Below are 14,453 nucleotides of genomic sequence, written 5' to 3'. Positions count from 1 at the left end.
TGAAGAATATTAACACTTTGTACCAATATCATCAATAAATTTAAAATTTACATATATATATATATATATATATATTTCATGACTTTTGGGACACACCTTGTACATTTTTATTTAGTTATTAATAATTTACACATTGCATCTGCTGTTTATGTAAAGTAATATGAAATGCAATAAATTCATGCAATACAGGTAAACCCCAACTTACGAACATAACATGGTCTTTAAATGTGTCTGTAAGTTCTTCCATAAAGCTCTCAAAAAAGGGTCAAGCAATATCAATGGCATACCATTCCGAATTAATAGAGTTTTTCAAATAATATGGGCTCTACTACCATTGCAGCAGTAACTGCACAATGCACACCATCTTATGTTTGGGAAAGAATACTTCTAAACCCAATACTGCTCCAATAGCTATTGTTCTGAGCATCGATACACCCACTCTGGTGGACTCGAACCCCATCAGTAAAAAATGCAAGTTTTGTGGTATATTAATACAATTATCATATTTCTGGACATTACCCATTGTCTTGTTTTTATTTAAAACACACATTTCAGGGAATGGGCTGTCTTTCTTCAGGTGGAACCTAGTCCCTAAGTCCAGAGACAGGGACTAGATCTATCAATTGGGCCCAAATGAGTAGGTTCCCCCTGAAGATGGAATCCAGTCTCCAAAATATTGTGTTTTAAATAAAAACAGAAGAATGGATAATGTCCAGAGACAAAATAACTGTGTTCTCTCAAAATTACCTTTCTCAATTACTTGATCTGTCTAATTTTATACGGCAGTAAACATAACTTTTTATTTGCTCTGTATGCAGTAATCAAAATCTTTTCCTGCTGAGTTAACTGGGTCAGGGATTTGTGAGGCAAATGACCTTGCTCCAAGTGATTTTCACTTCTCTACACACTTGAAGCACTTTTTGGGAGGCACATGCATGGGTAGCAATGAAGAAGTGAAGAAGACTGTTTAAGACTGCTTAAATGGACTGGTGGCAGATTTCTACAATGCAGGCATACAGAAACTTGACATATTTATAGAATATGACAAGTGCCTGAATCTTCTTGGGGATTATGTAGAAAAATGATTAAATGATGTGAAATATTTTGTTTTAATTTTATTAATTTATTTTTTTAATTACCAAATGGTCTTTACATTTGGATGACCTCTGTATATACTGTACATAGTGTGTCCAAGAAAGAAAGGTCAGTATTCTGGGAGGTCACAGTATCAGTCATGCAAAAAAAGTGTATATGTATGCGTCCTATTCCGAAAGGTTTCCAAGGTATAGCTATTTCACTGTACAGTTCCAAAATTGTTGATATGAAAGAGATATTACATAGTGTTTCTAATATCAGTATTTATTGTTCAAGTGACAATGTTGGTACAGTTTACCTAGTATGATACATTTTCAAAAATTTCCCCATTAACATCAATGCACTCTGCAACTTGTGTGTTGCTACTATTACTGTACAGTGAAATAGCTCTAACTCGGAAACTCTTTGGAATAGGACACATTTACATGCACACTTCTTTGTTTAGAATGGCAAATTCTAAGACCTCCCAAAATATTGAACTTTCCTCCTGGGACATCCTGTATATAATTTACATACTAAATTATAATTATTTTACTTAGTGTATTTAATGATACTGTCAGTAGCTCACACTACAGAGCACTGAATGGTAGGGTGCTCAGTAAACACCCAAGTGGAAAGGCTGTGGAAGAAAGCAGCAGTGACATAATTTGAGATATTATTTCATTTCCCTGAAGGAACTAAAAAGTTAGGGTATCTGGTCTTTGGGCCAAGATTTGAACCTGGACTCTCCAAATATAAAGCAATCAGAAATCTATACTATATGGTTCTAAGAGGATTTATTCACTTTCTCAGTACATTTACTGTATTTATTTTACGTTCATGTGATCTTTAATTCAACCCATTTGTAAGTGTGACAGTAACTTTCTCAAATCATTCACAGCATACTATTTTCAATGGATCCATTTCACTCTAGAAAAACTATGCAGCATTTTGACAAAAATGGGTATAATGAACAATGCAAGAACAAATCTCACATTCAGTCATGTGTTTTGTACTGAATGTCAATACAATACAATAACTGAAAAACTTGCACAATATTAGACACATAAATTCCACTTTTCTGCAAGTATATACCTGTACTGACACCTTCCAGGTGAAACTCCCAAAGCAGTTTGTGGTGGGGACAGGGCTTGCAGATCATGTGGTGTTACTCCCTGTTCTGAATTAAATCGCTTGTAAAGCTGTTTGTCATTGCCAGCCATTTTGCAGGAGTAGCTTTCAATTCTAAAACATTTCGGAATAAAAATTCATGAAAAAAATACATTCATATTGTCCTTCTCACTTTACTGTTATGAATTAAAACCTTACCTTCCAAATATTTTACTGTCGCCTGTTTTTATAGAGAGGGCGCTATTAATAGCTTCAAAACGTGTACTTTCTAAAAGCTTCATCCTCAAATGTTGTAATTTTAATACAGCAGTTAATATAATCGATGCTTATTTAGCTTTCACTGGACCACTATTAATGGTCAATCAGCTTTGTAAGAATTAAAGCTTTTGTTAAGCTAAAAGCTGTCAAATTGTCGCAAATGCTTGTATCAAAATTAATAACTTATACTGAGTAAACCTGTTTGACAGTTTATGGCTGAAAAGTTTCTGAACATTCTATTTGGATGTCGGAAAAATCCTTTTCGCCTTGAATGTACGGGGATGAAAGCAGGATTCATTAGCGATATTTCTTTATACACTTCCTCTTCAATTGTTTGGACTGGGCACATTACAAACAAAGCCTGATATGCTTAAGTTCTTCCCAACAATGAGAAACAAAGCTCAAGAATAGGTGTTTATAAACACTGCAGTTAGACAAACAGCGTCCTAAACAAGTCCTTTCGACTTGAAGGTCGCGTGAGAATCACTTTTCACGGCTTAACAGCATCAAATTATCACAAGACACAAGTGTAAATCAACAGTCACAACATTGCATAATATTATACATAATTTCGCGTATTTATGGCAATTTCCCAAGACTATAACAAAACTTTATATTTTGACAATGACAGAACTCTGCTCCCTCCTATCCAACTTTTTTTTAGACACCCAGCTAATGACAGTGTCACCAACTACAAACCTTCACACAGTCTGCGTGTTATTAGAATCGGTAAAAGACTGTGAGAATCATTTATTTATGTAAAGCAAAATGTGTGTTGAAACATCTATAAGGTACAAACGTGATAATAACGTTAACACCTAGTAATTTAGTGTTAGGTACAATTACTGAATAAATTCGGTGCATTTTGTCATACTGTTGTTGCTGTTGGTAACAATACTAGACTTTGAATGAGAAAGTATAAAAAGGGAACATGTACAATGGTGGAAAGACGGACATGTTTCCTTTTCCAATTAATCGATTTCCTTGAATAACGTATGGAAGGGGAGGCTAGGTAGCGATTACGCATTTAGCAACAGCATCAGGGACAGCAGGGACTGGTATTACATAGCATAACAGCCATAACAGTAGAGCCAGCGTAGTACGTATGTAGGACTGGGCGTGAGATGTGTTGTCTGTGTGGGCAGTGTGCCAGCAGCAGGAGGAGGCTTATGAATTGTAATGTTTGGAAAGTGGACGAGTTTCAGAAAATGTGGTAAATGAAAATATAAATTATACCAAAGTTTTAAGTGCGACATGCGATACCTTTTTACTTATATTTTTTAACGTGACATAAATGGGTACAGAATTTACGCAGGTTAAGATCATAGCGAGTCACGTAAATTTAATTGGCAAGGCCTCAGGTGTTGTGAAATTAAAATGTATTCAAATCTATACGTTGCCTAATTCCGACACATGAAATGCAGCTCTGTCTAGTATGGCTAATTCTTAAAAAAAAACATACATCTGTGGCATGAGAGTATTCAAAACAGTAAGGAAAGGAAAACGTTAAAATAACAAGGAGGAAGCCTCTACCAAATGATACCCAAATTAAATAAGGCATCCTATATAATTAGAGTATTAAAACCTCTTTTATCCTTGGAGTGCCTAAAAACTGTTTATTTCTCCCTAGTTCATTCAATAATATCTTACGGCATAATATTTTGGGGGAGTTCGGCTCATGCAAAAATCATATTTCAAATACAGAAAAGAATAATAAGAATTATTACCAATTCGCGTAATATAGATTCGTGCCGTAATTTATTTAAGGAGTTACATATTCTGCCACTTCAGTCTCAATATATATTTTCTTTACTTATGCTGGTTGTCAAGAATAGAGATTGCTATATAACAAACTCTGATGTCCACACACGTAATACCAGATTTAATCATGACTTGCATCTTCCAGTGGTAAACTTAACGATATTTCAGAAAGGTGGATGGTATTCTGGTATCAAACTTTATAACCACCTCCCTCCAGAGCTTAAACAATTATCTTATGACATTCCTGGATTTAAAGTGGCGTTAAAGAAGTTTCTTATCACCAGTTCTTTTTATACTGTTGAAGAATACTACTGCTGGAATAAAGATTGATACCTCATGTATATATAGTAAACACTGTTGCCTATTGCTAGGATGCAACGGAATATGGAATAAAATACTCAGGAAAAAGGTGCTATCACTGCTGTAATATAGGTGTATCATATATTAAGAAAATAGATTTTATATTACTATATTAAGAGGCTTGGCGGTCTTTTAATCATGTATGTAATTTTAAATGTTATTTTGATTTATGAATGTATTATGGTACAGTAGTTTTGTTGTATTTTGACGATGATGAATGTCTGATTATGTATGTATATTTATATGTTATATTGTATTATTGACTTGTTCTGTATCTGAGGCAGATGCCTCTATGGATTTTTTTGGAACTGTAAATAAATGACATGACATGACCCCATAAACATCACTAGATGATTAAGAATGCCAGTCACACTCCTTGGTATATTACATGCACTGCTGATACACTGTGGAATGGGCACTCTATTAAAAAAAAAAAAAAGAAGAAGACAAATGTCTAAATGTCACTTTTTTATTAGTTTTATACCAGTTCTCTATATGTTACAGGTTCTGGGTATGGTAAAACCACTGAGAATGGATACCTGGTTGCTTCGTCCTCCCATTTTGGTTGGGGAAAGAATTGTGTGGCTTGGTAGTGGAAGTGGTTTGCCACAATGTGGCATTGTTCGCTGGATAGGCAAATTGCCAGAGATGGGTTCTGACTGGACTGTTGGTGTGGAGTTGGTAGGTTTATTTATTATTTTTGCTTTATCTAACAATGCTTTGAGTAGTGCAGACTTTATAGTGTTGAATGATAGGATGTTATGTGAAAATTGGATTGGAAAGGTTTTGGAAGAAAGTGGCTGTAGCTTAATGTGAGGACTATCATGGAATTTGCATGGAGAGACTAAAGAAAGTTGTCAGAAATCTCAGTCAGGATGGGCAGTTTCTAAGTTATGATTTGAACCTGGAATCTTCTGTGTATATAGAACAAGTGCTAACCACTTGATCACAATGCTTGGTCTGGTGGGTGTAATATATATACTTTACGTTGTTATTATTTTGAAAATTGGCATTTTTTCTTGTGGCAGAGTGAGACTGAGTCCCTTGGTAACTGGTCTCTAAGCATGCCCATTATACCAGCCCCCAGATGCATAAGGGGAATTATAACTGATAGAGGGAAGTCAAAGTATTTGAAGAAAATAAGTCCTCAGTGCCACTGTGACTGCTACAAGTCCCAAATGGACTGCCCTGTGATTCAGTTCAGGCCTCTGGAATGAGACACCAGCAGTAACCACCTGCGCTGTGGAACAGCCCTGACAGCTGTATAGTCAGAGAAATATAGTATACAGGTGTCACTGTGCAACTGAAAACACATTCCATTTTTTGGAATCAATTGAAAATTCTTGTAACAGCACTGTGATTTGAGCCCATTCTTGGTGATTCTGGATAATCTGATGAATCAGACATTCATGACCTAACATATGTCAGTACCACCCAAACCTTTCCATCCTTGCTTAACTTGTAATCCAAAACAAAACTTAATATTTCTGTGGTGCATAGGTTACAAAATGCCAAGAATGCATATATGTGTCCACATGCACATGGATGTGTGTACACTCTTGCATGTGCATTAGTGAGAGTGAGTGAGTGAGCAAGTGAGCAGGTGCACATATTGTTAGATACCCATCATGAAAGCTCATGTGGTACACGTGATAGGCTGGGTAGACCCCAGAAATGGTCTGGACATTGCAGAAAAGAGAAAAATATACAGCACATGCCAGAAACCAAACTGTGATTCCCCTCTCATTAGGCCTATAGCCAAATTTCCATACCATATGAGCTTTCTGAGCTTCCTCATACTTATAAATTTGTTCCTGTGCTTATTACTTAAGGACTACACCATGAAGGTGTGGGGGGAAAGTATGCATGTATAGATCCACATTTTGTTGACCTCACCGCTAGTTGGAGGTGATTGGTAAGCTTCACGCCCCAGCCACTTTACTGTCAGGGAAAGAGCACCTGATACCCATTGGATAGGGTGGGCCCCAAGGCTGGTCTGGACTACATGTAGAAGAGAAAGTTCTTGACTCCTCTGTAACTTGAACTCTGACCTCTCAGTCGCCCAGCCCATAGCCAGTTGCTATACTGACTACACTATCCTGGTTCCCCCTGTCATGATTATATTGAATATAAATTATAAAGAACAGAAATTCATAGTCTAGCATCCACTTTACAGAGAGGTAATTGCTACTGAAGTGTCTCATACAGGATGCCTAGAAGTGGGTGTGTCAGACTTCATACTTTGTCATATCAATTGCTAAACCAAAGTTGGAATGGTAAATAACATAAATTATAACTTCCAAGATCCTGTTCAGAACTTTGAGTCTTTGCTACAAGGTACACAAATATTTGTGTGGAGGAAATTTGTCTTCTAAACCATGAGTAATGAATACAAATGGAAAGAAACAAAAATGATTTTTACATACCAGTTACATAAAGAATAAGGAAATGTTTAACCTTTGTATTAGACCCAAAGCATGTATGAGTAATATTCCAAGATTTTTGTTTTGTGTTCCATAATAAGGAAGAAAATTGTTTCGTTTGTATTAATGGTAATATGGTTCTTAAATGTGAAGAACTGAAGTATATTCTGAAAGGCATGAGAAAAAAGTTATAAAAAACAGAATTGCTAAAATTCATATCTGTTAGTTTTCCTGTTGACTTTCAGTGACAACTTTGGCAGTATATCGAAAATATATTACTCGCTCATTCACCTTTGGGGAGCACGCAGTAGCGTAGTGGTTGAGGTGCTATGCTACAAGCTGGAAGGTTGTGGGTTCACATCCTGCTGAGTTCATTGGATCTTTTTCAGTTGACCTAATTCTTCCAGCCGCACTAGACCCTGGGGTTTACTCAGCCTCTAACAGAAATGAGTACCAGGAATTAATTAAATAATTTTCCTGGGGAGTAAAATGTGGCCGGCGCGTAAGGCTGACAACCTTACCGCCATCTTTGAGCCGATTGTCTAGATAATGTGGGACCCTCAACGTCTCACAACCCTATGGGCCTTCACAAGGATAGCTTTACTTTACATTCACCTCTGTCTTTAATGAAACTTAAAAATGTTCACGGTCTCTCTTTAATTTGTAATAACATTAAAGCCACATCAACTGCTACATGTTTCAGTCTCACTTGGCCATCTTCACGCAGTTGTTTACTTTTTGAAACAATCTCACTGCACACACTCTCTCTCATTCAGTTCCGCTTTATTTTCCTTTTGCAGCATCCATGGTTGTGCCCCCTGCATGTATGTTGTCTAGTGATAACATGCAAACATGGAGCCATACCTTCACTCCCCCACACATTTTCATGGCATAGTGCCTAATTCCTTAATTAATTAATTAAGCACAGGGACAACCTTACCAAAGAAGCTTTGGATGGGCTTGGAGACTTCAAATTAGGAGGGCAAATTATTCAAAGTGTGAAATATGCAGATGACCTTGTGTAAATGGCTAAGGAAGAAACTGTGCTACAGAGTATGATTGATAGACTAATCAAAATTGGAAGGTGTTATGGCATGGAAATGAATGCAGATGACCTTGTGTAAATGGCTAAGGAAGAAACTATGCTACAGAGTATGATTGATAGACTAATCAAAATTGGAAGGTGTTATGGCATGGAAATGAATGCAGATGACCTTGTGTAAATGGCTAAGGAAGAAACTATNTGAGAAAGAAACTAGTGAAATGCTACATTTGGAGCATTGCTTTGTATGGGGCTGAAACTTGGACACTTAGGGCAGTAGATCAGAAACACATGGAAAGCTTCGTAATGTGGAGTTGGAGAAGGCTGGAGAAGATCAGTTGGACCGATTATGTGAGAAATGAAGAAGTGTTATTTAGAGTCGGTGAGCAGAGGAATATCCTACACGAAATAAGAAAACGGAAGGCTAATTGGATTGGTATTATCTTACGCGGTAACTGCCTTCTAAGAGAAGTTATTGAAGGAAAGATATAGGGGCGGATAGAAGTGACCAGAAGACGAGGAAGAAGAAGACGTAGGAAGATGCTGGATGACCTTGGGGACAGAAGAGGATATTTTCATTTGAAGGAGAAAGCTCTAGATCGCATCAAGTGGAGGAACTGTTTTGGAATAGACTGTGCACCTGTCATCTTGACAGATTGCAGATGAATGAATGAATGACAGCCTTACCTTTACCTTTTAGTACCATGGTTAGTTTTTTCTATTACTTTTGGTTCTTCTGCATTACATTGGTCATCCAAATATCAGTAAATACTAAAAGGAATTAATTTTTGGCTATCTTTTCAGGATAATCCTTTACCATATGGAGGCATAGATGGTACTTGGGGAAGCAGGCAGCTCTTCACATGTGAACCTAAACATGGCCTGCTTGTTCCAGTTACAAAAACCATCAAGGAATGTGACTTGTACCAGTGGTCAAAAGAAAACATAGGTAAGCTGGGTGTGTTTCAGCTTTGGTAAATTTTATTTGATTATTCATATTGATATGTTTATTTGTTTTGTCATTTCAAGGACTAATAGTTGATATATCAGCAGTGAAATCTTTAGTTTCTGGTTGTATGCATCAATGTTGTGAGGCAGTTAATGCAAAAGACTTGTCATTCCATCCTCATAAAGCTTATCATATAAATAATAGTGATAGTAGTAAAAAACATTTTTGCCGGTGAAAAAGGTACAACAGTTCTTTCCATAACCCTTTCACATTTGAGTATTTATGTAGTATGGAGACCCAATCAGGTTGAATATTTTCACTGTATACATAAGTTTCTGAATGGATTTGGTTGTACTTCATCACAATTTGATCCGAAAGATGGTATAAGCTTCAGGTTTTTATCATTTGTCAATATTGTGATGTAATGGGTGAAAGCCAGAATAGCAGAGTGAGAAGTGGGCCATTGCTGTGTAGTGACCAATAAACAACAATGTGACTCAGTGTTTTCTATGTGGTCTGCGCCATTTTCTATGCTGTCCATCACAGGATAATATTACGAGGACCAAGCCAGTGAGTTTCATTTGTGTCACATGTGAGATAGTCACCAGCTGATAAGGACATGAGCATGGAAACTGAAGAATCTCCATTGTCAAAAGCCATTACCAAGCAACAGCTAGTAAAGACATAAAAGGCTTTATTTGTGCTGCAGTTAACGTGATCTTTAGAGTGTGTAGATCCATGACACTGTTATAATTGTATGTAGTTACAAGTTATAAGCGTGCAGTAAATCCAGGTATCAACTCAAACCCTGTGTCTGGTCACTATCACGTGACAGCTGGTGTCAGAAATGGGATTGGTTGAGGTGATTGTGTTGGAACCCATGTGATAACTCTCTATAACAGGCAAGGAAGATCTGCTAGCCAACATATGAGAACTACAGGCCAATATTAATGCCATAAAGGCCAATCGAGAAGAGCTAAAAGCTGACCAAGAAGGTTCTCATTATATAACCTCAGCACAGACCTTGTAGAAAACACTGCATCCAGTGGTTTCTCTATTGTGGTGTGTATTGATTGTGTCATTACATGTTATTTAGCCTGTGGGATGTTGATGTATGAAGAGACAACCACTTGTTGGGCCATTACCTAGCAGTGGACTGCCTCTTGTTAAACCACTCCGTCACGTAACCATGACATCATCTTGAAGTCTTATTGTTTGGTCCAATCTAACAAACTCCTTCTTCAAGAGATAACCGTTGCTCAGCTGATCAATAAATTCTGTTGTTTAGGCCAGTCTGGCTGAAAATATTGTAATTTTCCACCCTCACAGACTTATTTTAGTGTATAATATGAATTCATCTCCAGCTTATTTTTACAAGATGTGGATGTGTATAATACACCCAACTTACAACCTACTTGCATGATTCATAAGTGTACTGCTTCTGGCAGATGGTGGATTAAAATCCCCCCCCCCCAATGCTATGTGAATGGAGACACTAAGTTTACCTTCTCTTCAGTGTGATGTACATATGGATACTTCTGGCACATGTCTGCCCCTTTTGACTTTGTGTCCTTGTTACTTGAGAATCGGCTATGACCTTCTGTCTTCTCCATGTAGCAGGCATGTCAATCCCCTTCCTTTTGAAGAGGAATCTTATGTTGGTCTTGAAGTTTAAGTTTGTCTCTTATTTGCTCCTGCACAAAGCATGGTGTTCAGATTTGTTTAAGGCTCCCACACACAGACGCGATACGATTTGGGACGATATAGCACTCGGGACGAAAATGGCTGTTTACCGACTGGGCCGCACACACAGACGCAACACTCAGGAACTCGGGAATCTTTGACACCCGATGACCAGCTGGCCATGACTCACGCTCAGTCACTATCTATATGTACGTGAAACGACATGGGTAGCCAAATTGAACAAATAATAAGAGTTCGTCAAAGAAAATGCTTTACTGTACGACACTCGTCATCCGATGTACAAGGATTCACGTGCTAAGGATAGAAAGTGGAAGGAATTGGCTGTTACAATGAACAGAGACAGCAAGTAGAAATATTTGTATATATTGTCACGTATTGGGTGTATAACGCGACAAATAACTTCACGCCGTATTTGATATAGCGAATTTTATTTCACATTCGCACTTACAATCACCCAAATTACAGATTCACAATTACTGCTATCTGCAGTATCACAGATACTACACTCCAAATGCCAGAATGCAACTGACTGGTTTCTGGCTAACTCGGAATTAACTCGTAGGTAGCTGCCTTGAGAACTGTTGATAACACACTCACTGTGAATAGTCTTCACTGCTCCGTATCTAGCCTCGTGCGGACAACGCAGAAAACAGCCACGTAATAGGCACCCTTGTTGCCTGGCGCCATGTTTCTAGGAACGCTGTCCGGTGTTATTTACTGCTGCCTAGCAACCGCAGTATCCCGTGGTGACATCACCGCTGTTGACTCGCGTTGCATAGCTACCAGGATGCTGGGACTCGGCTAACTTCGGCTCCGCTCGGCGCGTCACGGCTGGCGGGGGGGGGGGCATCCTCCATAGCTCAGCACATCACAATATTTATATAGGGTTAAGTATACAGTAACTGTGGACATTCTTAATGTAGGCTAAGCACCAGTTCCGTTCACTAACAGGAATTCCAGGGGCAGTCATCTAATTGAAGAACGCAACACACCGCTCTCTAATGGTGTAGCTAATGTTTGCTGCCCTTGGGAGACGTAAAGGTTGGATAGGGAACATTTTTCCTTCCAGTGGCTCCACTCATAGCAGTTCTTCCCTGTACTTTTCATCACAGTTTTTGAGACATAGAAAATTATGAAGTAAACATGCTGCTGATACAATGTGTTTTATATTTCCTTCTTTCAGTTCTATGGGTCTCAAAAAATCCTCCACTTCATGGCAAGAATAGGCCTCCGCCAATTGGTATATTGTTTAGTGATATCTTGCCTGATGGCTCTCAGGATTTCATCAAACCTGTCAATATTCATCCTGAAATATATGTAGGACCGTTTTTCATCCTTCAGGAGTTGGGGTATCAATGTATAAAACCCCCTGTTCCTCTCTTGACAAGTTTATATCATGAACCCAAGTGATTCGTCTCTTTGGCCTAAAATAGGAACATACATAGCAACCACTTATACGTACTTAATTAGAGACTCGTTATGGAATTCTAAATATTTGTACATATATGTGACATACTGAATATGTGGAGGAAAACAACTACGCAGATTTAGTGTTCAGTAAAATACTTACCAGGATTCACCTTTGTCTTCATCAAGAGCGACAGCTAAAAGCAAAACTTCTTCCTCCAAAGATGGATCCATGACTATTTACCGCTGCGATACCGCGCGGTCTACCAAGTGCGCTCGGTAGAACGGAATACTGAGGCGATATACCAACTGCGATAATATTGCATTCCTCAGAGTACCACGCCAGTGTGCGGACCTCCATTTACCGCGGTGTAATTAGATATTGTCCCGTACCGTACCGAGCTGAGTATTGCGTCTGTGTGTGGGAGCCTTTACAGATCTTAGTCCATTATCGGCAGTGGATGAAGTGCAAGAATGTTTACTATTACACACCAGAATGACCCTCTCTATCAGCTGCATCACTTTAGATTTTCATATCCTATGCTTCACAAAATGTGTTTGTTTGACTTCTTCTTAGATATATTAGTATACAGTTATCAGTTAATACTAGATTACCTTTTGCTTCTAAAGGGTTCCGACGATGGTGGATGACACAGAATTACTGGGGTTTTGGACTTTTTCCATCGTCCGGAATTCTAGGTAATAGAGGACACGACATTTCGGAAACTGGATCTGTTTCCATCTTCAGGTGAGAAAGGAAGACACCCAGTCAGTTGGGCCCTTAGAAAGAGCTAATCTCAATCACTGGATTGATTTCTCACCTGAAGACGGGAACAGATCCAGTTTCCGAGACATCATGTCCTCTGTTACCTAGAATTCCGGGCGATGGAAAAGGTCCAAAACCCCAGTAATTCTGTGTACCTTTTACTTACCTGGCAGTGTACAGTGCAATGGTGCACAGTGCATTATTCTGCATAGCCAGTAGCTATAAATGAATATATTGCTTGTTTTAACTTTGTATGTTATTCATCATCCTATTATACATGCTTTTTCTCATTACTGATTCTGAAGTGTTCCAACAGTCCAGGACAACAGACTGTTGCTTCAGTTTATATGAATATCTCATCACAATTCTTTAGAATACAACAGTTGGAGCATAATATTTTTGATGTTTTACACGATAAAAATTAAATCTCTTATTCTTTGAACATGTTTGTTGAATTTGAGGTTCACATGGCAGTGACTATGAAAAATACAGTCATCTGGGTTGTGACACTGTGTAATTTCTATAGAGCCTGACACTTTGGGGGAACATACCACCTCCATGTTTAAGGCCAAAGTGTAAGCCAAGCAAGAAGCCAGTGGAAGCAAGTAGCAAGCTGAGTCAGCTGACTTACTCATTAACTCTGAAGATGGAAGCAGTATGTTCCTTCAAAATATTGTGCTGTTTCTACACAGCTTTATCCAGAAGAAACTACTCTTCATGCTGGTTTCTTGCTTCGCTTACTCTTTGGCCTTGAAGGTAGAGGCAGTATGTTCGGCTGTCTCCAAACTACGTGGTGCAATCCAAAAGTTCCCAAAATATATTAATAAAAACTATTACATCTTACCTAGATCTTATTCTGCATCATCACCTTCAAAGTATTCCCCTTGGGAGCGCATACACTGATCCCAGCATTTCTTCCACTTTTGAAATGCATCCTGGAAATCTTTCTTTGTTAGGGTGTTTAGTACCGTCTGCGTTTCCGCTTGAATTTCCTCAACTGTATCAAATCTTCGCCCCTTCAACTTGATTTTCATCTTGGGGAAGAGAAAGAAGTCGCATGGAGCTAAGTCTGGCGAGTACGGTGGGTGGGGAACAACTGCCATCTTGTTTTTAGCCAAAAATTCCTGCACAGTGTAAGCCGTATGCGGTCGTGTGTTGTCATGGTGGAGTACCCAGTCGTTCGTGCGCCACTTCTCTGGACGTTTTCTCCTCATGTTCTCCCTCAAACGCCTTAGAACATCGCGATAGAACTCTTTATTGACTGTCTGACCAGGAGGGACGAACTCCTTATGAACAATCCCGTCAATATCAAAAAAACAGATCAACATGGACTTAATGTTGCTCTTGACTTGTCGAGCTTTTTTTGGCCGAGGTGAAGAAGGGCTCTTCCATTGCGACGATTGCTGCTTGCTTTCAGGGTCGTAGCCATAAACCCAACTTTCGTCACCAGTGACAACCTTCGAAAGAAAGTTTGGATCCTCTTGAAGCTGTTGCTGAAGTTCCCTGCAGACTTCAAAGCAATGCTACTTCTGTTCATTTTGCAGCAGTCGTGGCACAAACTTTGCCGCAGTCCTCCTC

At 38.6% G+C, this 14,453-nt stretch overlaps 2 protein-coding genes across 3 annotated transcripts in view; one reads left to right on the top strand and one right to left on the bottom strand.

Moving 5' to 3' along the window:
• The window catches only part of LOC111866054 (repressor of RNA polymerase III transcription MAF1 homolog), a 15,865-nt gene extending 12,732 nt beyond the window's left edge, over positions 1-3,133 (bottom strand). The window contains exons 1-2 of the mRNA XM_023854588.2: positions 2,404-3,133; positions 2,170-2,319 (exon numbers count right to left, since the gene is read on the bottom strand). Of these exons, the coding sequence (XP_023710356.1) occupies positions 2,170-2,319; positions 2,404-2,486 (233 nt within the window). The 5' untranslated portion in view covers positions 2,487-3,133. The remainder of the gene's footprint in view (positions 1-2,169; positions 2,320-2,403) is intronic.
• Positions 3,134-3,441: 308 nt separating this feature from the next.
• Positions 3,442-14,453, top strand: part of LOC111865939 — a 55,734-nt gene continuing 44,722 nt past the window's right edge. Inside the window, exons 1-3 of one of the 2 annotated variants that reach the window (XM_023854384.2) lie at positions 3,442-3,676; positions 5,089-5,265; positions 8,854-8,998. In XM_023854384.2, the coding sequence (XP_023710152.1) occupies positions 5,098-5,265; positions 8,854-8,998 (313 nt within the window). In that variant the 5' untranslated portion in view covers positions 3,442-3,676; positions 5,089-5,097. Of the gene's footprint in view, positions 3,707-5,088; positions 5,266-8,853; positions 8,999-14,453 lie in introns of both variants that reach the window. The other variant, XM_033752104.1, reaches the window with a different exon arrangement.

Source organism: Cryptotermes secundus, unplaced genomic scaffold (assembly GCF_002891405.2).
Source record: "Cryptotermes secundus unplaced genomic scaffold, Csec_1.0 scaffold1054, whole genome shotgun sequence".
NCBI classification, from domain to species: domain Eukaryota; kingdom Metazoa; phylum Arthropoda; class Insecta; order Blattodea; family Kalotermitidae; genus Cryptotermes; species Cryptotermes secundus.
The sequence above is the reverse complement of the archived record's forward strand: the minus strand, read 5'-3'. Positions and strand labels throughout refer to the sequence as shown.